This window comes from Bufo bufo, chromosome 8 (genome assembly GCF_905171765.1).
Source record: "Bufo bufo chromosome 8, aBufBuf1.1, whole genome shotgun sequence".
Taxonomy (NCBI): domain Eukaryota; kingdom Metazoa; phylum Chordata; class Amphibia; order Anura; family Bufonidae; genus Bufo; species Bufo bufo.
In genome coordinates this window covers 51207892-51234455 of record NC_053396.1, presented here as the reverse complement: position 1 = coordinate 51234455, position 26564 = coordinate 51207892, and the positions used below count along the sequence as shown (strand labels likewise).

The 26564-nt window shown below is 43.5% G+C and overlaps 1 protein-coding gene across 1 annotated transcript in view; it reads right to left on the bottom strand.

The window, feature by feature from the left end:
* The window catches only part of DRP2 (dystrophin related protein 2), a 406196-nt gene that overhangs the window by 213273 nt on the left and 166359 nt on the right, over positions 1-26564 (bottom strand). Inside the window, exons 9-11 of the mRNA XM_040405377.1 lie at positions 25535-25596; positions 21767-21841; positions 2425-2626 (exon numbers count right to left, since the gene is read on the bottom strand). Coding sequence (XP_040261311.1) covers positions 2425-2626; positions 21767-21841; positions 25535-25596 — 339 coding nt within the window. The remainder of the gene's footprint in view (positions 1-2424; positions 2627-21766; positions 21842-25534; positions 25597-26564) is intronic.

Sequence of the window (26564 nt, the reverse complement as noted above, 5' to 3'; positions counted from 1 at the left end):
ATCAATAAATTGCAGTCTTTGTGCTTGGACTCCCATATTGTTGAATGGATTAGGCAGTGGCTGAGGGACAGACAACAGAGGGTTGTAGTCAATAGAGTATATTCAGACCATGGTAAGATAATGCACCTGGGGCGTAAAAACCCAAGAGCTGAATATAAAAGCAGTGATACAGTCCTAACCTCAGTATCTGATGAAAGGGATTTAGGAGTCATTATTTCAGAAGACTTAAAGGTAGGCAGACAATGTCATAGAGCAGCAGGAAATGCTAGCAGAATGCTTGGGTGTATAGGGAGAGGCATTACCAGTAGAAAGAGGGGGGTGCTCATCCCGCTCTACAGAGCACTAGTGAGACCTCATTTGGAGTATTGTGCTCACTACTGGAGACCATATCTCCAGAAGGATATTGATACTTTGGAGAGAGTTCAGAGAAGAGCTACTAAACTAGTACATAGATTGCAGGATAAAACTTACCAGGAAATATTAAAGGACCTTAACATGTATAGCTTGGAAGAAAGACGAGACAGAGGGGATATGATGGAAACTTTAAATACATAAAGGGAATCAACAAGGTAAAAGAGGAAAGAATATTTAAAAGAAGAAAAACTGCTACAAGAGGACATAGTTTTAAATTAGAGGGGCAAAGGTTTAAAAGTAATATCAGGAAGTATTACTTTACTGAGAGAGTAGTGGATGCATGGAATAGCCTTCCTGCAGAAGTGGTAGCTGCAAATACAGTGAAGGAGTTTAAGCATGCATGGGATAGGGATAAGGCCATCCTTCATATAAGATAGGGCCAGGGGCTATCCATAGTATTCAGTATATTGGGCAGACTAGATGGGCCAAATGGTTCTTATCTGCCGACACATTCTATGTTTCTATGTAGACTGTCAGATCTCCACAGACAGAAGTGTGCCCTGTTTCTGAGCAGACATTACAGCACAGTTCTGACAGCTCCTGTGTTTCCAGTGTAAGAAGGGAAAGCTCAGATGCTGGATTAATCCTTCAGTACAGTCCAGAGAGCTCCTGTGTTTCCAGTGTAAGAAGGGAAAGCTCAGATGATGGATAAATCCTATAGCACAGCCCAGAGAGCTCCTGTGTTTCCAGTGTAAGGCTTCATTCACACGCCTGTGGAACACGGTCCGTGAGATACCGGACTGGCATCCTGTTTAGCTTAGCATTAGTTGCTATGACGCAGTGCACTTTGTGCTGCCGCCGCAGTACAGTAGTACACTCGTATGATCTATATGAGTCTATATGAGTCAAGCATGACTATAAAATCAAGCGTGCAGGGGAAAACGATCATCGGAAACACGCTTCTGGCTACTCTCAGGTACTGCTGGCGGCTTGGGATTGTTTTTGGAGGTGACAGGTTCTGTCTAATTCCATTCCAGAAATTCCTTCTTGGTGCATTATTTTTTGTCAATGAATGTAAATAAAAAATTCAGTTGATCACAGATTACTGTGCCTGATATATTGGTGTGTGCCACAATTACTGACTATAGTGTTTATTGTAATGGACAACTGTCCAAATGACCTTTTTTTTAAAGAAAAAAAAGAAAAAAAACGTACAGTGCTAAAATATTGATGACCTATCCTCAGGATAGATAAATACCAGATCGGTGGGTGTCTAACTCCCAGCACATAAAGGTGATCAGCTGTTTGAAGGGGTAACAAACAATACTTACCTGTGTGTCATCTTGCTTGTAGAGGCGGTGTAGTGCAATTCCAATTGATCCACTTGATTCAAGTGAATGAGACGCTGCAAATGAGACGGTGCACAGCTAACATGGTAACGCAAGGGGTCATTTATTAACCTGAAATACATATATAGTAATGCGCATTTCAGTCGCAGATTACAGCGCTCACGCCAGGTCTAAAAAAGTGGTTGTGCCGTAGGCGTGGAAGGGGAGGGGACAACTAGTAAGTTGGCTTACATTTAGAAAGGCGCTGGATGCATCAAAGTTATGTAGAGGCCTGCGCCTCTTCATACCTTCGAAGATCCACCGCTGACGCATGAGCTTTATTAAGACCAGTGCAGATCTTAATAAATGACTCCTATAGTTTTAAAGGCTAAAAAATACATACATCCAGTTCAGCCTGTTATCCTGCAAAGTTAATTTGGAAGTGGAAGCATTACTTGTGCTGTTACCTCTTCAAACACCTGATCTGCGGCAGTGCCAAGAGTCGGACCACAGCCAATCTGATATTGATGACTTATCCTGAGGATAGGTCATCAATATTTTAGCACAGCAGAACCGTTTTAATTTGAGGCCTACCGCGGGGACCCCCACCGATCTGATAGTTATCCAACTGAAATACCCCTTTAACCTAATAAAAGTGTATTGTTTATTGTTTGTCCTGTCAGGCTTTACTCTAATGCTGTGTTATGATATGCACATCAAAAAAGCTTTTGCCAATGCCTACCCATCAAAGACGTTTAGTAACCAGTTGAGGGCGAGGTCCACACACAGTGGCACATTTACTAAAAGTCCACGTTCTTCTTCTAATCGCTCATATAGTGAACTCAAACACCGAATGACATCAAGAACGTCAAGAGAATGGTCTGAAGACTGCAGGATATCACAACTAAATATCTGAGATAGGAGAGGCAGGGTGACTAGGTCCACTGAAAAACAGGAAACAAGAGAAGCATGAGTTAATACAAAAGGTGAGGTAATGAAAATAGAAGTTTTACAAAAGTCATAAAAGAAGAAATAAAAGGTGGGGATATAAAACAGGGGGACTGAGAAAGTGGCAAAAATTACTCTGACAGTATAACAGTTTATGAAGACAGTTTGATTTAAAGCAAGCACTAGCAGATGTAATCAAGTAGGTTCAGATTCAGATGCAAAGTAGTGTAGAAGTATTGGACAATTAACAACCCTTTTACACAGGCCTAGGATCAGGGCAATTATTGGGTATGAGTGTTTGTATGAATGCTTGTTCCTGATAACTGCCTCATGTAAAGGCTCCACCGATCACCAGGTAAATGCACATAAAACAGCGCCCTATGTAAACAGCGATATGCTGGCAGCAAATTATATATCTGTATGGGGGTGAATACTTACAGTAGTGACCATTTGTCCCCACACAAAAAAAATTACTGCTATATATAAATGCTCCGATCACCTCCACTATGATGATTGACCCACAATGTACATGGGTTGCATCTGCACAGTCAATGCCTGAGGCTGCCTTACCGCATGGGCGCAACCCAAACCTTGTGGGTTGTAGCCAAACCTGGAGCATGTGCACAATGTACAGCAACTGTTGCTGGAAGTGTCGAGAGACTAATTATACTGGGGAGCATAGCGCTGGCCTGGTAGAGACATTGCCATCAATGTCAATGTGATAGTTGTAAGCCACATGGTATACATTAGTTATAACAATGATGGATAACACCTTTAATTTTGTCATACAAAAGACAGGGGAGGATTGGGAACTCAAATTGGCCCTGAAATAAAATATAAAAGTGGCTCCTTGTTTTAGGCGGTGCCAAGCTGGAAGAAGGTGTGGCCAAGTGAAGTAGGCGTTTTCTTTTTGAGGGGCAATCTGTAGTTTTTATTGATACCATTTTAGAATGTACAGGGTGGGCCATTTATATGGATACACCTTAATAAAATGGGAATGGTTGGTGATATTAACTTCCTGTTTGTGGCACATTAGTATATGTGAGGGGGAAACTTTTCAAGATGGGTGGTGACCATGGTGGCCATTTTGAAGTCGGCCATTTTGAATCCAACTTTTGTTTTTTCAATAGGAAGAGGGTGATGTGACACATCAAACTTATTGGGAATTTCACAAGAAAAACAATGGTGTGCTTGGTTTTAACGTAACTTTATTCTTTCATTAGTTATTTACAAGTTTCTCTTTGTTTACAGCCATTGACATGTCGCCGAGGTTAACACGTGAGGAGTGGATAGAAATTGTGTTGATGTCTGGTGAACACAGTAACCGGGTCATTGCAGCAGATTTCAATGCAAGACACCCTACGAGACCACCCATCTCCCATGCTACAGTTAGCAAACTGCTTGCTAAGTTTCGTGAAACTGGTTCAGTGTTGGATTTGCCAAAATGTGGACGCATGAAATCTGTCTCTAATGAAGAAACATCAGTGGCTGTCCTAGCTTCATTCAGCAAGAGCCCACAGCGTAGCACTCGCCGCAAGTCACTGGAGAGTAGCATTAGTCGAACATCCCTTCGGCGGATATTAGCTACTCACAAATGGCACCCTTACAAACTCCAGCTACTGCAGCATCTCAACGAGGATGACCCAGATCGGCGCACTGAATTTGCAGAATGGGCAAAACAAAAATTGGAACAGGACCCCCAGTTTACGCAGAAGATTTTGTTCAGTGATGAGGCAAACTTTTATGTGAATGGTGAAGTTAACAAACAAAACCACCGCTATTGGTCTGACACTAACCCACATTGGATAGATCCCTCCAAGACTGTTGGAACAAAAAAATTGATGGTATGGTGTGGTATATGGGGTACAAAGATAGTGGGGCCATTCTTCATCAATGGAAACCTCAAGGCCACTAAATATGCGAAATTGCTACATGATGATGTGTTTCCCTCTTTATGCACTGAAGCTGGCGCGTTCCCTGAGTTTTTCCAGCAAGATGGTGCACCACCACATTATGGGTGTCAGGTCCGAGCATTCCTAGATGAACAGTTTCCTGGAAAGTGGATTGGTCGTCGTGGGCCAGTTTAATGGCCCCCAAGGTCTCCCGATCTGACCCCCTTAGACTTTTATCTTTGGGGTCATCTGAAGGCAATTGTCTATACTGTGAAGATGTGCAGCACCTGAAACTACGGATACTGGAAGCCTGTGCTATCATTTCTCCTGCGGTGTTGCTATCAGTGTGTGAAGAGTGGGAGAAGAGGGTTGCATTGACAATCCAACACAATGGGCAGCACATTGAACACATTTTTATAAGTGGTAGGAGACTTGTAAATAACTCATGAAAGAATAAAGTTACGTTAAAACCAAGCACACTATTGTTTTTCTTCTGAAATTCCCAATAAGTTTGATGTGTCACATGACCCTCTTCCTATTGAAAAAACTAAAGTTGGATTCAAAATGGCCGACTTCAAAATGGCCGCCATGGTCACCACCCATCTTGAAAAGTTTCCCCCTCACATATACTAATGTGCCACAAACAGGAAGTTAATATCACCAACCATTCCCATTTTATTAAGGTGTATCCATATAAATGGCCCACCCTGTATATATATATATATACACTGCTCAAAAAAATAAAGGGAACACTTAAACAACACAATGTAACTCCAAGTCAATCACACTTCTGTGAAATCAAACTGTCCACTTAGGAAGCAACACTGAGTGACAATCAATTTCACATGCTGTTGTGCAAATGGGATAGACAACAGGTGGAAATTATAGGCAATTAGCAAGACACCCCCAATAAAGGAGTGGTTCTGCAGGTGGTGACCTGACCACTTCTCAGTTCCTATGCTTCCTGGCTGATGTTTTGGTCACTTTTGAATGCTGGCGGTGCTTTCACTCTAGTGGTAGCATGAGACGGAGTCTACAACCCACACAAGTGGCTCAGGTAGTGCAGCTTATCCAGGATGGCACATCAATGCGAGCTGTGGCAAGAAGGTTTGCTGTGTCTGTCAGCGTAGTGTCCAGAGCATGGAGGCGCTACCAGGAGACAGGCCAGTACATCAGGAGACGTGGAGGAGGCCGTAGGAGGGCAACAACCTAGCAGCAGGACCGCTACCTCCGCCTTTGTGCAAGGAGGAACAGGAAGAGCACTGCCAGAGCCCTGCAAAATGACCTCCAGCAGGCCACAAATGTGCATGTGTCTGCTCAAACGGTCAGAAACAGACTCCATGAGGGTGATATGAGGGCCCGACGTCCACAGGTGGGGGTTGTGCTTACAGCCCAACACCGTGCAGGACGTTTGGCATTTGCCAGAGAACACCAAGATTGGCAAATTCGCCACTGGCGCCCTGTGCTCTGGACAGATGAAAGCAGGTTCACACTGAGCACATGTGACAGACGTGACAGAGTCTGGAGACGCCGTGGAGAACGTTCTGCTGCCTGCAACATCCTCCGGTTTGTCATTGGGTCAGTAATGGTGTGGGGTGGCATTTCTTTGGAGGGCCGCACAGCCCTCCATGTGCTCGCCAGAGGTAGCCTGACTGCCATTAGGTACCGAGATGAGATCCTCAGACCCCTTGTGAGACCATATGCTGGTGCGGTTGGCCCTGGGTTCCTCCTAATGCAAGACAATGCTAGACCTCATGTGGCTGGAGTGTGTCAGCAGTTCCTGCAAGACGAAGGCATTGATGCTATGGACTGGCCCGCCCGTTCCCCAGACCTGAATCCAATTGAGCACATCTGGGACATCACGTCTCGCTCTATCCACCAACGTCACGTTGCACCACAGACTGTCCAGGAGTTGGCAGATGCTTTAGTCCAGGTCTGGGAGGAGATCCCTCAGGAGACCGTCTGCCACCTCATCAGGAGCATGCACAGGCATTGTAGGGAGGTCATACAGGCACGTGGAGGCCACACACACTACTGAGCCTCATTTTTAATTTGTTTTAAGGACATTACATCAAAGTTGGATCAGCCTGTAGTGTGTTTTTCCACTTTAATTTTGAGGGTGACTCCAAATCCAGACCTCCATGGGCTAAAAAATTTGATTTCCATTTTTTTTTTGTGTGTGATTTTGTTGTCAGCACATTCAACTATGTAAAGAACAAAGTATTTCAGAAGAATATTTAATTAATTCAGATCTAGGATGTGTTATTTTTGTGTTCCCTTTATTTTTTTGAGCAGGGTATATATATATATATATATATATATATATATATAAATATATATATACTGTATAATGAGAGTCAGCTAAAATGTGTTTATTGTCATTTATTTTGCTCAATTACTAAATCAGACTTTTGCTCTTACCTGTCTGTAGATACCAGTGTAATGTACATGAATACCACTGAAGGTTTTTAGTTAGAGAAATTCCTTTAAGTAACAGTGTACTCTGTAGCACACTGTTGAGCTGCCAGTCTCTTATATAGAAGGTTATACAGTCAGGTCCATAAATATTGGGACATTGACACAATTCTCAAATTTTTTTGCTCTATACACCACCACAATGGATTTCAAATGAAACTAAAATGTGCTTTAACTGCAGACTGTCAGCTTTCATTTGAGAGTATTTACATCCAAATCAGGTCAACGGTGTAGGAGTAACAACAGTTTGCATATGTGCCTCCCACTTGTTAAGGAACCAAAAGTAATGGGACAATTGGCTTCTCAGCTGTTCCATGGCCAGGTGTGTGTTATTCCCTCATTATCCCAATTACAACGAGCAGATAAAAGGTCCAGAGTTCATTTCATGTTTGCTATTTGCATTTGTTATCTGTTGCTGTCAACTCTCAAGATGAGATCCCAAGAGCTGTCACTATCAGTGAAGCAAGCCATCATTAGGCTGAAAAAAACAAAAATGAACCATCAGAGAGGTAGCAAAAACAACTGTTTGGAACATTCTTAAAAAGAAGGAACGCACCAGTGAGCTCAGCAACACCAAAAGACCCGGAAGACCACGGACAACAACTGTGGTGGATGACCGAAGAATTCTTTCCCTGGTGAAGAAAACACCCATCACAACAGTTTGTCAGATCAAGAACACTCTCCAGGAGGTAGGTGTATGTGTGTCAAAGTCAACAATCAAGAGAAGACTAAACCAGAGTGAATACAGAGGGTTCACCGGAAGATGTAAACCATTGGTGAGCCTCAAAAACAGGAAGGCCAGATTAGAGTTTGGCAAACGACATCTAAAAAAGCCTTCACAGTTCTGGAACAACATCCTATGGACAGATGAGACCAAGATCAACTTGTACCAGAGTGATGGGAAGAGAAGTGTATGGAGAAGGAAAGGAACTGCTCATGATCCTAAGCATACCACCTCATCAGTGAAGCATGGTGGTGGTAGTGTCATGGCTGCCAATGGAACTGGTTCTCTTGTATTTATTGATGATGTGACTGCTGACAAAAGCAGCAGGATGAATTCTGAAGTGTTTCGGGCAATATTATCTGCTCATATTCAGCCAAATGCTTCAGAACTCATTGGACGGCGCTTCACGGTGCCCCCACTACTTACTACCACATGGTTGAGTACCAACCTCAAAGGCACCTTTCGGTGTGGAGGATGTGTGGCATGTCCTGCTGATCAGTTAGGCGCTGAATTTATTTGCAGCGTCACTGAGCGGACATTTACCATTAGATCCTTTGTCAACTGTAAGACAACAGGTTTGGTATATTTGGCCACATGTATTTGTGGAAAACAGTATGTGGGTAAAACCATCAGGGAATTCCGCAGGAGAATTGCAGAACACCTCAACGACATCCGCAAAGGTGCTGATACCCCCATTGCTAGACACATATCCACCATACATGGTGGTAATGCGGATGTGATTAAATTTCAGGCTGTCGAAGTGGTGAGAAGATCTCCAAGAGGAGGCGATTTCGATAAGCGACTATTACAAAAGGAGACACAGTGGATTTACCGTCTGCATGCACTTCAACCACAAGGATTGAATAAGTACAATTCCTTTGTTTGTTTTCTTTGAGTCCCTGCAGATACGCATTAGTGTGCTGGCTGTGATGGGTACAATGGGTATTAGTGCATGATCCTTTTGATCCATCTAGTTTAAGAGCATTAACTGAATGGACGTAGCCTTTATGTGGTCTGCCTCTAATTGAGTCCTTATATCTGCGTCCTTCCCTCTATTAGGCTGGGTTCAGACCTGAGCGTATTTGATATGCGCGTTCAACGCGCGTTTTTGTCGCGCGTTTTTATGCGCGTTTTTTGCAATAGTAAACGCGCGTTTGACGCGCGTTTGTGTGATTAACTGCAGTGTCCTATGGCCACAAACGCGCGTCAAAACGCCCCAAAGAAGCTCAAGAACTTGTTTGAGCGTAGGGCGTTTTTCAGCGCGTTCAAACGCGCTGTAAAACGCTCAAGTGAGAACCAGGGCCATAGGAAAGCATTGGTTTTCATGTGTTGAGCGTTTTACAGCGCTTTTGAACGCGCTGTAAAACGCTCAAGTGTGAACCCAGCCTTAGGCTCAATTCACACCTGAGCGTTCTGAAAGGAGCGCTCTGTATGCGCGATTGTACGGACGTTTACAAGCGCGCATACAGAGACAAGTGTGCACACAGTGTCGCGCGTTCCCGAAAGTCTATGTACGGGAACGCGCGACAAGCGCCCAAAAAAACGCTCCTGTACTTGTGTGAGCGTCGGGCGTTTTACAGCGCGATCGTACGCGCTGTAAAACGCCCAGGTGAGAACCATTCCCATAGGGAAGCATTGGTTTCTCCTTGTTGAGCGTTTTACAGCGCGTAGGAACGCGCTGTAAAACGCTCAGGTGTGAATTGAGCCTTAGAGTATGGACTGCAATGGGGTCAATATAAATGAGGGCATGACCTTGCTTCATCTGATCGCCACCTCCCATTGTTCTCCTTGTACATCTTACTCTCTGCAGCCGTATCATCATAATAAAGAGCTCCTGCTAATGATCGCTGAGTCGCTATAAGTACCATCACAACTGGGACATAATGCAGAATTCTCCATTATTTCTGCCGTTCTGTCTCTATGCTGGAATCAACAGCTTAACTAAATACATTTTACCTTATACCATCATGACACCCTCATTTCGGTTCCTGCAATATCAGCTGCCATAAATAGAACCGCCGTTTTCGTCACTTCTATAATTATGATACGAATGTTTTGACATTCGTCTGAGATCATCTCACAGAGGGGGCGGAGTGATGGGGCGGGAGGAATGATGCGGCAATGCCGCGCCTCCTGTTTTCTCATTGGCCGCCCCAGAGGTTGGACTCAGAGGAGGGGAGGAGTTCTCTCCTTATATAGCGCGCGTCTTGCGGCCGCGCACGGCCACACAAGTGCTGACAGCTGCAGCCTCTGTTACGGAGGTTAGCAGCTTTGTTTGCTGTTTGTCCTAAACCCACATTTTTATGCTCCTGACGAGCCACATATGGCAAAACGCGTCGAGCGGTGAGTGGGGGCAAACTTATGTTTTTCTATCGCGCTCACACTGCAGTTGAGGTCTGTGGGTCCCCGGCCCTCTGCATTTTGTGAGCAGCCGCGATCAAGTTGTCTTCTTGCTCACCCAGCTTTAGTCCAGTGTCCTTTGATTCGTGCTCGTAGGTCCGGTACTCAGACATCTAGTTCACCACTGAACAGATGGTTCTATGTAGACCGGTTCCTATGGGCAGATGTTTATCAACGGATTAGCAATTTAAAATTAGTCCAGGGCACAACAAGCTGGTTTTGCTGAGCAGAGCACCCGGTCCGTACCACGGTGCATACTTTGGAGGCATCAGTTTACCACGGCCGGATGGCCTGTTGATGCCACCTCTCAGTAACGCACCAGTAGTGGACTTTCTAGTGACCCTATTCATATTGAGCGGTACCGCTTCCAGCGGTTTTCATATGCCATCCTTAACCGTCTCATTTTATGAGTGAGTGGTCACCTAGAATTTTATATATAGGTTGTAGTTTTGTTTCCCTTCCCCCCCCCTTTTTTGAAATAATAAAGTATTAGTTTTATTTATTTTCCATAGCGTTCTGTACTACAGTGATATACGCTTCACAGTGCAGATGGACAATGACCCAAAGCATGCTGCAAAAGCAACCAAAGAGTTTTTTAAGGGAAAGAAGTGGAATGTTATGCAATGGCCAAGTCAATCATCTGAACTGAATCTGATTGAGCATGCATTTCACTTGCTGAAGACAAAACTGAAGGGAAAATGCCCTAAGAACAAGCAGGAACTGAAGACAGTTGCAGTAGAGGCCTGGCAGAGCATCACCAAGGATGAAACCCAGCATCTGGTGATGTCTACGCGTTCCAGACTTTAGGCTGTAATTGACTGCAAAGGATTTGCAACCAAGTATTAAAAAGTGAAATTGTGATTTATGATTATTATTCTGTCCCATTACTTTTGGTTCCTTAACAAGTGGGAGGCACATATGTAAACTGTTGTAATTCCAGCACCGTTCACCTGAATTGGATGTAAATACCCTCAAATTAAAGCTGACAGTCTGCAGTTAAAGCACATCTTGTTCGTTTAATTTCAAATCCATTGTGGTGGTGTATAGAGCCAAAAATGTGAGAATTCTGTTGATGTCCCAATATTTATGGACCTGACTGTAAGTTCAAAACATGGTAGTAACAATTTAAAAGTAGAGACTGAATAAAATGTATCCCCATACACTGTCAAAATGTTACCAGTGTTTGGGGATACCCCCAGGGATGACTATATGTGGAAATAGCCATATATAGAGTCAGAATGGCACTCCTAAGCAGTGCATGGACTCCCAATGGGTTGGCTGCTTTGTTAACCCCTTCTACCCCGGGCCAGTTTTTGCCCTTCTGCCCAGGCTATTTTTTGCAACTCTGACGTATCACTTTATGTGGTAATAGCTTTGGAACACTTTTATTTATCCAAGCCATTATGAAACTGTTTTCTCGTGAGACATTGTACTTCATGATAGTCATAAATTTGAGTCAATAAATTTCACCTTTATTTATGAAAAATCCCAAATTTACCCAAAATTTAGAAAAATTTCAAATTTTCTAAATTTCAATTGCTCTGCTTTTAAAACAGAAAGCAATATCTCATAAAAATATTTATTACCCATATGTCTACTTTATGTTGGCATCATTTTGTAAATGTCATTTCATTTTTTTAGGACGTTAGAAGGCTTAGCATTTTAGAAGCAATTCTTAACATTTTTAAGAAAGTTTCCAAAACCCACTTTTTAAGGACCAGTTCAGTTCTGAAGTCACTTTGTGGCGCTTACATAGTGGAAACCCCCCATAAATGACCCCATTGTAGAAACGACACCCCTTAACCACCTCCGGACCGCCGAACGCAGCGACGCGTCCTGGAGGTGGTTGTTTCATTCCGCCTGGACGCGCCGGCGCGTCCTCTCGCGAGACGTGAGATTTCGGTCACAGCCGGCCCGCGCATGCGCATCGCGGGCCGGCAAAAGTTAAAGGAGTATTGCATCAGCAACCTGCCAGCCAATGATCGTCGCTGGCAGGTTGCTGATTTTTAAAAAATCGAATCACAAGCCATATAACAGATCATATTAGTAAATATGATCTGTTATATGGCTTCTCTGCTCCTCTGCTGGTCCTTTTCGTCGGTTGGATCCAGCAGAGGAGCAGACATCACTGTGAGTACACACCAAACACTACCCTTAGCCCCTGATCACCTTCCATCACCCCCATCATCCAAATTAACCCCTTGATCGCCCCCTGTCAATCACTTAGTGAAAAACAAAAAGTGATCAGTGTAAACTGTCACTTTTTTTTTTCACTAGTATTGACTGTTAGGTTTTAGGATTAGTTTAGGCCCCTTGGTTAGGTAGTTTAGGGATCAGTTAGCGCCCAGCCCACCGCACCGCAGTCACTGATTCTCTGATTTGCGTATCGCTAATCAGCATTTGTACTTTTATAGTATCTGTAAGTGATCAAAACTGATCACGGTCAGATCTATAATTGTATTAGTGTCACCTTAGCTCGCCCTCCACCCAAAACGCAGTGTTTGCCCGATCAGGCCTGATCGGTCGCCCACACGTGCGTTCACCCACGCCCGCCCCACCGCAGTGACAAAAAATATTTTTTTTTTGATCACTGCACATTTACTTTACACGCTCTGCAGCGATAAAAAAATCAGTTTTGATATTTTTTATCAACCGCAGCGGCCTCCGGTACTTCGCTAGCCTCCCCTTTGTAAGACAGGCTTGCTTTTTTTCTTGGGTAGTCTCAGGGAATACCCCTAAATTTAGTAGTCCAAATTGTCAAACAGGGGGTATTCTTCTGAAGAGGCCTACAGGATTCTGACCCAGTCGGATGAGGAATGGGAACCCTCATCTGACGAATCTAGCGGGTCAGAATATGAACCTGTAGAAAGCAGTGGCTCTCTGACCCAAAGTTCGGACGAGGAGGTGGAGGTCCCTGATAGCACCAGGCGTACCAGGCCCCGTGTCGCTAGACCACAGGTTGTGCAGGATCCGTTTCAAGAGCAGCAGAGTGGGGCTGTCGCTGCCGGATCACGTGGTGAGGCATACACCAGCAGCGCAGCCCTTCCTGGACCTAGTACCAGCACTGCCGTACAACATGGTCAAGTAGCGAGCACCAGAAGGGCAGTTGAAGCTGGAACGGTGGCACGTGCAGTAGTCACCCCATCGCAGCCACCGCGCAGACAGGCCCGTAGAGCCCCTAGAATCCCTGAGGTGCTGGCAAACCCTGATTGGCAGTCACCAACTTCAGCCGGACCATTAGTTCCCCCTTTCACCGCCCAGTCTGGAGTTCGGGTTGAGACGGCTCAGATCAGTACGGCCCTGGGATTTTTTGAGCTGTTCTTGACTGCAGAGCTCTTAGACTTAGTCGTGGCAGAAACAAATCGGTATGCCACACAATTTATAACCGCAAACCCGGGAGGCTATTATGCCCAGCCTTTCTGGTGGAAACCAGTCCAAGTTTCCGAACTTACAATTTTTCTGGGCCTTCTCCTCAACATGGGTCTAACTAAAAAGCATGAATTGCGGTCATATTGGTCCACGAACCCAATTCATCACATGCCCATGTTCTCTGCTGCTATGTCCAGGACACGATTTGAGACCATCCTGCGTTTCCTGCATTTTAGCGACAACACCACCTCCCGTCCCAGAGGCCACCCAGCTTTTGACCGGCTCTACAAAATTCGGCCCCTCATAGACCATTTCAACCAGAAATTTGCAGATTTGTATACCCCTGAGCAAAACATCTGCGTAGACGAGTCCCTAATACATTTTACCGGGCGCCTTGGCTTCAAACAATACATCCCAAGCAAGCGTGCCCGGTATGGGGTCAAATTGTATAAGCTCTGTGAAAGGGCCACAGGCTATACCCACAAATTTCGGATCTATGAGGGAAAAGATCAGACCCTGGAGCCGGTCGGTTTCCCTGACTACCTGGGGAGCAGTGGGAAGACAGTCTGGGACTTGGTGTCACCCTTATTCGGCAAGGGGTACCATCTTTATGTGGACAATTTTTACACAAGTGTGGCCCTCTTTAGGCATTTGTTTCTAGAACGGATTTGCGCCTGTGGCACCGCGCGAACTAGTCGCGTGGGCTTCCCCCAACGGCTCGTTACCACCCGTCTTGCAAGGGGGGAGAGGGCTGCCTTGTGTAAAGAAGAACTGCTCGCGGTGAAATGGAGAGACAAGCGTGACGTTTACATGCTCTCCTCCATTTACGCAGACACGACAATCCAAATTGAAAGGGCAACCCGTGTCATTGAAAAGCCCCTCTCAGTCCACGACTATAATGCGCTCATGGGAGGGGTGGACTTCAATGACTAGATGTTGGCTCCCTATTTAGTTTCCCGCAGAACCAGACGCTGGTATAAGAAGGTGTCTGTATATTTAAATCAATTGGCGCTGTATAATAGTTTTGTTCTCTACAGTAAGGCTGGGAGAACACGATCCTTCCTCAAATTCCAGGAAGAGATCATCGAGAACCTCCTTTATCCAGGAGGTTCCGTGGCCCCATCCACCAGTCTAGTTAGCCGTCTACACGAGCGACATTTCCCCAGTGTCGTTGCTGGTACCTCAACCCAACCGCCACCCCGAAAAAAATGTTGTGTCTGTAGCAGGAGTGGAATAAGGCGTGACACCCGCTATTTCTGTCCTGACTGTCCTGACCACCCTGCCCTATGCTTAGGAGAGTGTTTCCAGAAGTACCACACACAGGTACACTTAGCATAGGGATCACATCTCACCAGGACAGGCACACAGGGCTATTAGGGCCCTTTCTCTCACAGCTGCTGCAAACCCCTCCTTTCACCTGGGATAAAGTGCATAACGTACTTCGCCACATCTTTGGGCGATTTGCGCTTTGCACATTGTCCCATGGGGAAGGAGAGGTTTGTTCTATAAAGGTAAAAAAAAACTAAACAAAAAAAAAACTACCGGTAAGTATAAAAGGTTAATGTTCAGTTAAAAAAAGTTTATATGTTCTGTTCAAAAGTTAATAAATTTATTGCGTTGCGGCCTGGTTTTTTCTTTTTTTTTTTTTACCTTCCAGGTGGACCAACCGATCGACTAGCTGCAGCACTGATGTGCATTCTGACAGAAGCATTGCGCTGCTGTCAGATTACACGCAAGTCGGTGTATGCGGCGCTGCAAGACGAGATTTCTCCTCTGGAGTAAAAGATACGTTTGCCGAGGCATATGAGCTGAGGAGGTGGCGGTGTTCATATACTTTGGCAAACACTTTGTATATATAAAAACAAAAATCCCGGCAATGATTTATTCATCCACATCGATTGATGTGAATGGAGAAATCGGGTTTGCCAGGGCATACGAGCTAAGTGGGTATGGATGTTGGGCGGAGCTCCTATGTCCTGGCAGACGCCTTTCCCCTCCTTTTTCTTTTTTTGGCAAAGATTTTTTCATCCACATTGATCGATGCGAATGAAGAAATCTGTGCCGTTCATTTTTTTCTTTCAGCCCAGAGGCTGAACGAAAAAAAAAAAATCTCATTACCCGTATGCTCAATATAAGGAGAATAGCAGAAACTCCTAATGCTGGGCATACATGTAATGATTGCGGAGACCCTCAAATGCCAGGGCAGTACAAACACCCCACAAATAACACCATTTTGGAAAGAAGACACCCCAAGGTATTCGCTGAGGGGCATATTGAGTCCATGAAAGATTGAAATTTTTGTCCCAAGTTAGCGGAAAGGGAGACTTTGTGAGAAAAAAATCTAAAAAATCTATTTCCGCTAACTTGTGCCAAAATTTTTTGTTTTATATGAACTCGCCATGCCCCTCATTAAATACCTTGGGGTGTCTTCTTTCCAAAATGGGGTCACATGTGGGGTATTTATACTGCCCTGGCATTTTAGGGGCCCCAAAGCGTGAGAAGAAGTCTGGTATCCAAATGTCTAAAAATGCCCTCCTAAAAGGAATTTGGGCACCTTTGCCCACCTAGGCTGCAAAAAAGTGTCACACATGTGGTATTTCCGTATTCAGGAGAAGTTGGGGAATGTGTTTTGGGGTGTCATTTTACATATACCCATGCTGGGTGAGATAAATATCTTGGTCAAATGCCAACTTTGTATAAAAAAATGGGAAAAGTTGTCTTTTGCCAAGATATTTCTCTCACCTAGCATGGGTATATGTAAAATGACACCCCAAAACACATTCCCCAACTTCTCCTGAATACGGAGATACCACATGTGTGACACTTTTTTGCAGCCTAGGTGGGCAAAGGGGCCCACATTCCAAAGAGCACCTTTCGGATTTCACAGGTCATTTACCTACTTACCACACATTTGGGCCCCTAGAATGCCAGGGCAGTATAACTACCCCACAAGTGACCCCATTTTGGAAAGAAGACACCCCAAGGTATTCGCTGATGGGCATAGCGAGTTCATAGATTTTTTTATTTTTTGTCACAAGTTAGTGGAAAATGATGATTTTTTTTTTATTATTTTTTTTCTTACAAAGTCTCATATTCCACTAACTTGTGACAAAAAATAAAAACTTCCATGAACTCACTATGCCCATCAGCGAATACCTTGGGGTGTCTTCTTTCCAAAATGGGGTAACTTGTGGGGAAGTTATACTGCTCTGGCATTCTAGGGGCCCAAATGTGTGGTAAGGAGTTTGAAATCAAATTCTGTAAAAAATGACCAGTGAAATCCGAAAGGTGCTCTTTGGAATGTGGGCCCCTTTGCCCACCTAGGCTGCAAAAAAGTGTCACACATGTGGTATCTCCGTATTCAGGAGAAGTTGGGGAATGTGTTTTGGGGTGTCATTTTACATATACCCATGCTGGGTGAGAGAAATATCTTGGCAAAAGACAACTTTTCCCATTTTTTTATACAAAGTTGGCATTTGACCAAGATATTTCTCTCACCCAGCATGGGTATATGTAAAATGACACCCCAAAACACATTCCCCAACTTCTCCTGAATACGGAGATACCACATGTGTGACACTTTTTTGCAGCCTAGGTGGGCAAAGGGGCCCACATTCCAAAGAGCACCTTTCGGATTTCACCAGTCATTTTTTACAGAATTTGATTTCAAACTCCTTACCACACATTTGGGCCCCTAGAATGCCAGGGCAGTATAACTACCCCACAAGTGACCCCATTTTGGAAAGAAGACACCCCAAGGTATTCACTGATGGGCATAGTGAGTTCATAGAACTTTTTATTTTTTGTCCCAAGTTAGTGGAATATGAGACTTTGTAAGAAAAAAAAAAATAATCATCATTTTCCGCTAACTTGTGACAAAAAATAAAAAGTTCTATGAACTCACTATGCCCATCAGCGAATACCTTAGGGTGTCTACTTTCCGAAATGGGGTCATTTGTGGGGTGTTTGTACTGTCTGGCCATTGTAGAACCTCAGGAAACATGACAGGTGCTCAGAAAGTCAGAGCTGCTTCAAAAAGCGGAAATTCACATTTTTGTACCATAGTTTGTAAACGCTATAACTTTTACCCAAACCATTTTTTTTTTTTACCCAAACATTTTTTTTTTATCAAAGACATGTAGAACAATAAATTTAGAGCAAAATTTATATATGGATGTCGTTTTTTTTGCAAAATTTTACAACTGAAAGTGAAAAATGTCATTTTTTTGCAAAAAAATCGTTAAATTTCGATTAATAACAAAAAAAGTAAAAATGTCAGCAGCAATGAAATACCACCAAATGAAAGCTCTATTAGTGAGAAGAAAAGGAGGTAAAATTCATTTGGGTGGTAAGTTGCATGACCGAGCAATAAACGGTGAAAGTAGTGTAGGTCAGAAGTGTAAAAAGTGGCCTGGTCTTTCAGGGTGTTTAAGCCATAGGGGCTGAGGTGGTTAAATTACTCAAAACTGATTCTACAAACTTTGTTAACCCTTTAGGTGTTCAACAAGAATTAAAGGAAAATGGAGATGAAATTTCAAAATTTCACTTTTTTGGCAGATTTTCCATTTTAATAAAATATCAAGGGTTAACAGTCAAACAAAACTCATTATTTATTACCCTGATTCTGCCGTTTACAGAAACACACCACATGTGGTCATAAACTGATGTAAGGACACACAGCAGGGCGCAGAAGAAAAGGAGCAGAATCGTTAATTTCTAACGATAATTTGTTTTCCCTTAGTCCTAACAGCAGCTCAGATGGGGTTAACTGCCCCCCGTGGACTGGTAGGACCGGCGGAATTTTTAATGAGCCCAAAGAATAAACCAATAAAAGAACTCCAGCTCCCATAAAGGGAGGGGTTCACCCCCCAGCCCACCGTGTCTATAACAAGAAAACAATACCCTTAGGGTGGGAAATTTGTGTGCTGCTGTTAGGACTAAGGGAAAACAAATTATCGTTAGAAATTAACGATTCCCTTACGTCCTACCAGCAGCACAGATGGGGAGATAGCAAGAAGAATCCCCTAGGGAGGGTCCTCATGCTCGGCAGAAGTCTCACAAACTCCGGAGGATCTAAGGATTGGGAGGTGAAAGCTTCCCTAATGGCTTCCTTGACCTAGCGACTAATAGTTGTTTTAGACGCCTTACGGCCTTTAGACTTACCGGCAAACAGGATAAAAAGATTTTTATCCATCCTGAATCCTTTAATTTAGGAGCACGAACCAGAGAAAAAAATCAGATACACTGATAAAGCTGAATTAGCAAACCGGGTGATAGCAATATCTCTCACTGATAACAGGAGACTCTGGAGCTAGCTTGTAAAAGCAACGCAGCCAGAGACAGAATGAAGCTATCATGGAGCTTATGTAGGTGAACAGCTCCACCCAGGGGAGGGGCCTGTTACTAACCCTCCCCCAGGAGTCCCTGCAAAGCTAATAGTTCTAAAGACCTATACAGGGTAAAGAAACGGCATCTAGTTGCCCTTATATGGTCCCCACAACTGTGGGAAACAAACTCTCCGGCTGTGAAACAAATTTGAGTCACCAGCAAAAATCGGAGACAGCCGGAAAACCGGAAGTGACACCGAGCTAACCGCGCGTCACTTCCGGTCATGGCGGCGCCCATCCACGCCGGATCGGAGACCCGATGTATCCAGGAGGGGAGTCAATGCCCCAAGGGGAACGCCTTGCCCAGGTATCGCAATAGTAGCTAAGACTAGTGGACCTAAGCGCCGACATAACAGTGAAAAAAAGAGACCAAACAGACAGCTGATACAGGTCTCCAAGTCCCAAGAAGGGAGAGCTTCGCCAGTCCACCTGTCCAAAGGACAGAAAAAAACACGGTGGGCTGGGGGGTGAACCCCTCCCTTTATGGGAGCTGGAGTTCTTTTATTGGTTTATTCTTTGGGCTCATTAAAAATTCCGCCGGTCCTACCAGTCCACGGGGGGCAGTTAACCCCATCTGTGCTGCTGGTAGGACGTAAGGGAATATGGTTTTGGAAAGCAGATTTTGCTGGACTGGTTTTTAGATGCTATGTCCCATTTGAAGCCCCCCAGATGCACCTTACGGTAGAAACTCCCAAAAACTTACTCCATTTTGGAAACTAGGGGATAAGGTGCCAGTTTTATTGGTACTATATTGGGGTACATATGATTTTTAATTGCTCTATATTACGTTTTTTGTTAGGCAAGGTAATCAAAAAATAGCTGTTTTGGCACAATTTTTATTTTTTGCAACATTCATCTGACAGGGTAGATCATGTGCTATTTTTATAGAGAAGGTTGGAACGGACGCAATGATATCAAATATGTCTACTTTACTTTGTTTGTTTGTTTCAGTTTTACATAATTAAGCATTTTTGAAGAAAAAAATAGTTTTTGTCTCTCCAATTTCTGAACACCTTATTTTTTAAAATTTTCTGCCGATCGTCTTATGCAGGGGCTCGTTTTTTGCAGGAAGAGTTGATGTTTTTCTTGGTACCAATTTTGTGTACATATGATTTTTTGATCATTCATTAATACACTTTATGGGGTAAGGTGACCAAAAAATTAGTAATTTTGGCACAGTTTTTATTTATTTTTACAGCGTTCACCTGAGGGGTTAGTTAATTTGACATTTTTATAGAGCAGATTGTTACGGACGTGGCAATACCTAATATGTACACTTTTTCTTATTTATTTAAGTTTTACACAATAATAGCATTTTTGAAACAAAAAAAAGATGTTTTAGTGTCCATAGCTTTTTAATTTTCTGACCGATTGTCTTAGGTAGGGTCTCATTTTTTGTGGGATGAGGTGACAGTTTGATTGGTACTATTTTGGGTGGCATACGCCTTTTTGATCGCTTGGTGATGCAATTTTTGTGATGTAAGGTGACAAAAAATGGCTTTTTTTGTCACAGTTTTTTTCTTTTTCTTACGGTGTTCACCTGAGAGGTTAGGTCATGTGATACTTTTGTAGAGCAGGTTGTTAGGGACACGGCGATACCTAATATGTATACTTTTTTATTTATTTCACTTTAACACATAAATAGCATATTTGAAACAAAAAAATGATGTTTTAGTGTCTCCATGTTCTGAGAGCTATAGTTTTTTTTTTTTTTAAGCGATTTTCTTATGCAGGGTGTCATTTTCTGCGAGATGAGGTGATATTGGTACCATTTCGTGGGACATACGCCTTTTTGATCACTTGGTGTTGCACTTTTTGTGATGTAAGGTGACAAAAATGGCTTTTTTTGACACAGTTTTTATTTTTATGATGTTTATCGGATGGGGTGGATTATGTAATATATATATAGCCGGTCGTTATGGACGCAGCAATACCTAATGTGTGGTTTTTCTTTCTTTTTTCAATTTTTTATTATAAAATCTGGGGAAAGGGGCATTTTATTATTTTTTTACTTTATTTTTATTTTATTAAAAACACTTTTTTTTTTTGCTTTTTTTAAAAACTTTATTTCTGGCCCACTCTGGGACTTCAACTTTTGGGGGTCTGATCCCCTCTGCAATGTATTATAATACATCTTTATTGTAATGCATTGCCTGTTAGTGTATTACACTGAGTAGTACACTAACAGGTTGCCTAGGAGACCGGGCCTGGGCACCTGGGCACCCGTAGAAGGCAGGTCACAATGCTGTGCAAAGCATTGGGCAGCCTCTGCACGCCATCGGGCTGCCATGTCACTCATCGGGTCCCCGCCACAGCAGCGCAGGGACCTGATGGGCTCCCTCACCCGCAGCAAACCCCTTCTATGTCACGGCTATCGCATAGAAGGGGTTAATCTGCCGGCATCGGCTTTTACATCGATGCCGGCGGATACATCAGGGGCCCAGCTATCAGGGACTGCCGGACCCCTGCAGTGATCGGGCACGCACTGCTCCGGTGCGCACCCGATCCCCATGACGTACTATTACGTCAAGATGCGGGAAGTCACTGACTTCCATGACATACCGGTAATAGAATGTCATATTTAAGGAAGGGGTTAAAGAGAAGAAGCAATGTGTGTAAACAGACAACATTGGACCACTGCTTATGAAAGGCAATCGGCCCTCTCGGAAAATTCCCAGTATGATACACTGCTAATCAACCCCTGATTTTGGATAATTCTAGGTATAAACAATAGGAAAGGCTAAATGACACAGCAAATTGGGAAAAAGTATTAAATCTGAGTTTAAAAAAAATAAACATAATCCATCAATATAAAATATATCAGAAATAGAAAAGAAATATACATCACGCAAACTTAGTGTATACAATTTTAAAGTCACTAGTACTCACATCTGAGAGACTTTTGTACTCTGCGTAGTTTCATTGCTGTCCGGTATGCAGAAAATTTTATGTTATTTAAATCTCCTGAAAAAAAGTGAACAGAAGAAAGTAAACATTTATTATAATAGATCATTTAAATATATACTAAAACCTCTATTTAATATATACACCAACAGATTATCTGACATATTTTCTGACCAATCTGACAGATAATCTGTCAGATCCTTTGTTATACACGCCGACTATTGGTCTGATTGGTGTAATACAGACCTAACACATGGGAGTTATTTGAGTAATTGGAGGCTGTAGGTGCTATGAAATCAAATCCTGATAACAGATAAGATGACAACCTTCCTTCTGCCCTGTTTATTCACAAAATATGGAGCCCAGTGGCATACTAAGGGTTGTATCATACCTAGGCTTTTTAGGAAAAACATGGTGGTTTTGAGCACTTTTCCTGGAGTTTTTGCAAAAAAGGCTGTGGCCAAATGTTTGCTGAAAGCCAATGGAAAATTATGAAATGCACTACAAATTGTGAACTTTTGTGCTGCTTTTCTCTTTTCATGTACATGCTTTTTTGTTTGTTTTCCCATACAATGCTCTATAGGGAACAAAATCATGAAAACCATGTAAAAATGTGACAAAAAAAAGGGAAAAAATTGACATTTCTTCAAAAACCGCCACAAAAAAATTGTGTGAAGGAAACTGAGAGCGTGAGTGGGAAGAAGCCATACATTAGTTATATGACAAAAGATTCTGCACCGCAAGTCCACGTCCATTCCTGTGTTAGAACATAATATAAAAGTGCACTATAATTACTTTGGAAAAGTGACTATAACGAGGACATATTTTACCCTTGCAGCCATAGGCAGCACAAAACTGGAAATACTCCCTGTAAAATGTATTTTACTGTAAAGTTACTATTTTGAGAGCCTTTTCTTCTCTATTAGGCTCCTTTCACACAAATGAGTTTTCCGTCAAGATGCAATGCAGGTTGTGAACAGAGAGCATCCAGACTGACTACTGGCCCATTCATTTTAATAAGTCCGTGCACATGAGCATTGTTTATCACGGATAAAATAGCAGCAAGTTCCATATTGTGTGTTTTTCACACAGCCCTGGCCACATAGAAGTGAATGATGTTTGCGTGAAAAATGGAAGGCATCCGGATACAATCTGGATGCAATGCATTTTTTATTGATGGTCGTTAGGAGATGTTCAGTGTTAGGCCTCTTTCACACTGGCGTGTGCGCCCCGTTGCCGTATTGCGGACCACATTTGCAGATCCGCAATACACGGGTGCCGTTCCATGGGCATTCCGCATCACGGATGCAGACCCATTCACTTGAATGGGTCCGCAAATCCGGAGATGCAGAATGGTGCAGAACAGAACCACGGAACGAAACCCACAGAAGCACTATGGAGTGCTTCCGTGGGGTTTTGTCCCGTATTTCCGTTCCGCAAAAAGATAGAACATGTCCTATCTTTTTGCGGAACGGCCGGATCCGCTGCAGCTGCCCCACGGACTGTGCTCGTGTATTGCGGCCCGAATTTTGCAGGCCGCAATATGGCAACGGGGCGCACACGCCAGTGTGAAAGAGGCCTTAATCTTCACTTTCTCTTTCCGCGCATGAAAAACGCATCAAACTGAAACACTGAACGTAGACAACACTAAGGCCCCTTTCACACGGGCGAGTATTCCGCGCGGGTGCAATGCGTGAGTTGAACGCATTGCACCCGCACTGAATCCTGACCCATTTATTTCTATGGGGCTGTGCACACGAGCAGTGATTTTCACGCATCACTTGTGCGTTGCGTGAAAATCGCAGCATGGTCCTCTTTGTGCGTTTTTCACGTAACGCAGGCCCTATAGAAATGAATGGGGATGCGTGAAAATCGCAAGCATCCTCAAGCAAGTGCGGATGCGGTGCGATTTTCACGCACGGTTGCTAGGAGACGATCGGGATGGAGACCCGATCATTATTATTTCCCCTTATAACCTGGTTATAAGGGAAAATAATAGCATTCTGAATACAGAATGCTAAGTAAAATAGGGCTGGAGGGGTTAAAATAAAAATAAAATATAACTTTAATTTACCTTAATCCACTTGTTCGCGCAGCCGGCATCTTTTCTGTCTTTATCTGTGAGCAATAGGACCTTTGATGACGTCACTGCGTTCATCACATGATCCATCACCATGGTGATGGATCATGTGATGGACCATGTGATGAACGCAGTGACGTCATCAAAGGTCCTATTGCTCACAGATGAAGACAGAAGATATGCGGGCTGCGCGAATAAGTGGATTAAGGTGAGTTAAATTTTTTTTTTTTTTATTAACCCCTCCAGCCCTATTGTACTATGCATTCTGTATTCAGAATGCTATTATTTTCCCTTATAACCATATTATAAGGGGAAATAATAAAATCTACACTACAACTAACCCAAACCTGAACTTCTGTAAAGAAGTTTGGGTCTGGGTACCACAGTCGGTTTTTATCACGCGCTTGCAAAACACATTGCACCCGCGCAATAAAAACTGAACATCGGAACGCAATCGCAGTCAAAACTGACTGTAATTGCGTACCTACTCACGCGGGTTTGCCGCAATGCACCGGGACGCATCTGGACCTAATCCGGACACGCTCGTCTGCAAGGGGCCTAATTGGAACTTGCGTGCAAAACCATCAGTTTTTCCCTGAACAGATCCTGGCACAATCCATATTGCTCATGTGAAAGAGGCCTTTCCTGACCTGTATCTGCTGTATGTATTTCAGTATGTATTCCCTAAAACACACAAGCAAATAAACATCCATCTTAGGCCTATTGCACACGAACGTGTGCTGCCCGTTGCCGTATTGCAGACCGCATTGACTTCAATGGGTCTGCAAATCCAGAGATGTGGAATGGTGCGGAATGGAAGCACAGAATGGAACCCTATGGAAGCACTACCGAGTGCTTCCTTGGGGTTTCGTCCCGTAATTCTGTTCTGCAAAAAGATAGAACATGTCCTATCTTTTTGCGGAACGGGCGGATAGCGGACCCATTAAAGTGAATGGGTCCGAAATCCGCTGCCCCACGGTCAGTGTTCGTGCATTGAGGCCTTAGGGTACTTTCACACTTGCATTCTTGGATTCCGGCAGGCAGTTCCGTCGCCAGAACTGCCTGCCCGATCCGGCAATATGTATGCAAACGGATACCACATGCGGATCCATGTCACAAATGCATTGCAATATCGGATCCGTCTCTCTGGTTGTCATCTGGAAAAACGGATCCGGTATTTATCTTTTTCACATTTTTAAAGGTCTGCGCATGCGCAGACTGCAAGACTGGATCCGTTTTTGCAAAACACTTGGGGCCGGCATTAATGCATTTCGATGGCAAATAATGCTGGATCCGGCATTCCGGCAAGTGTTCCGGAATTTGGGACGGAGCATGCTGCGGTATTTTCTCCGTCCAAAAACCGTACAGTGACTGAACTGAAGACATCCTGATGCATCCTGAATGGATTGCTCTCTATTCAGAATGCATTAGGATAAAACTGATCAGTTTTTTCCCGGTATTGAGCCCCTAGGACGGAACTCGATACCGGAAAAGTTTAACGCAAGTGTGAAAGTACCCTCATACATGTCAATGCAAAAATAATTCTAAATTTGTACTTGCATTATTTATATATGTGAACGTACATATTTGATGCTGAATTAACAAATATATGAAACGATAGGCATAAGAGAACAGAAATTGGGGTAGGCTGTTAAAACTGAAGAACTTCTCACCAAGTGCCTGGTAAAGCTCTGTCATTTTTGGATGATCCCAGCAGGTTGTTTGTGCCTGGTGGCTACAAGATAAGAACAAACAGCTAAAGATAAGCAAAGTCTATCACCCCTACAAGACAAACATTGATTCTCACAAAATCTCTGGAAACCCTGAAAAATATGAAGTCAGAAGAGGATTGCCTTGTTCTACTAGAAAACAAACAGCATTTCACTGATATTAAGTCTTTCAAGACCCTGCGATTTTCTGTCTTTGTGTTTTTATTTTTAACTTATTCCATACCTTTAACCCATAACTTTTTTTATTTTTTCATTCACATAGCTGTATGAGGGCTTGAGTTTTTGCAAGAAAGTTGCACTTTCTAATGCAACCATTTAATATTGCATATGATATAGTGGGAAGCAGGACAAAAAATACAAAAGAGGCGAAATTGGGAAAAAACACACAATTCTGCCATAGTTTTATGGGATTTGTTTTCACGTTATTGACTGTGCAGTAAAACTGACCTATAACCTTCATTCTCAAGGTCAGTATGATTATTTTTAATACTAAGGCTACTTTCACACTAGCGTTCAGAGAGGATCCGTCTGGTGTCTGCACAGACGGATCCTCTCCTATAATGCAGACGTTTGGATCCGATCAGAACGGATCCGTCTGCATTATACTTTAGAAAAAATTCTAAGTCTGAAAGTTGTTCAGACGGATCCGTCCAGACTTTACATTGAAAGTCAATGGGGGATTGATCCGTTTGAAAATTGAGCCATATTGTGTCATCTTCAAACGGATCCGTCCCCATTGACTTACATTGTAAGTCTGGAAGGATCCGTTTGCCTCCGCACGGCCAGGCGGACACCCGAACGCTGCAAGCAGTGTTCAGGTGTCCGCCTGCTGAGCGAAGCGGAGGCTGAACGCTGCCAGACTAATGCATTCTGAACGGATCCGCATCCACTCAGAATGCATCGGTAGCTGGACGGATGCGTTTCGGGGCCGCTTGTGAGACCCTTCAAACGGAGCTCACAAGCGGAGCCCCGA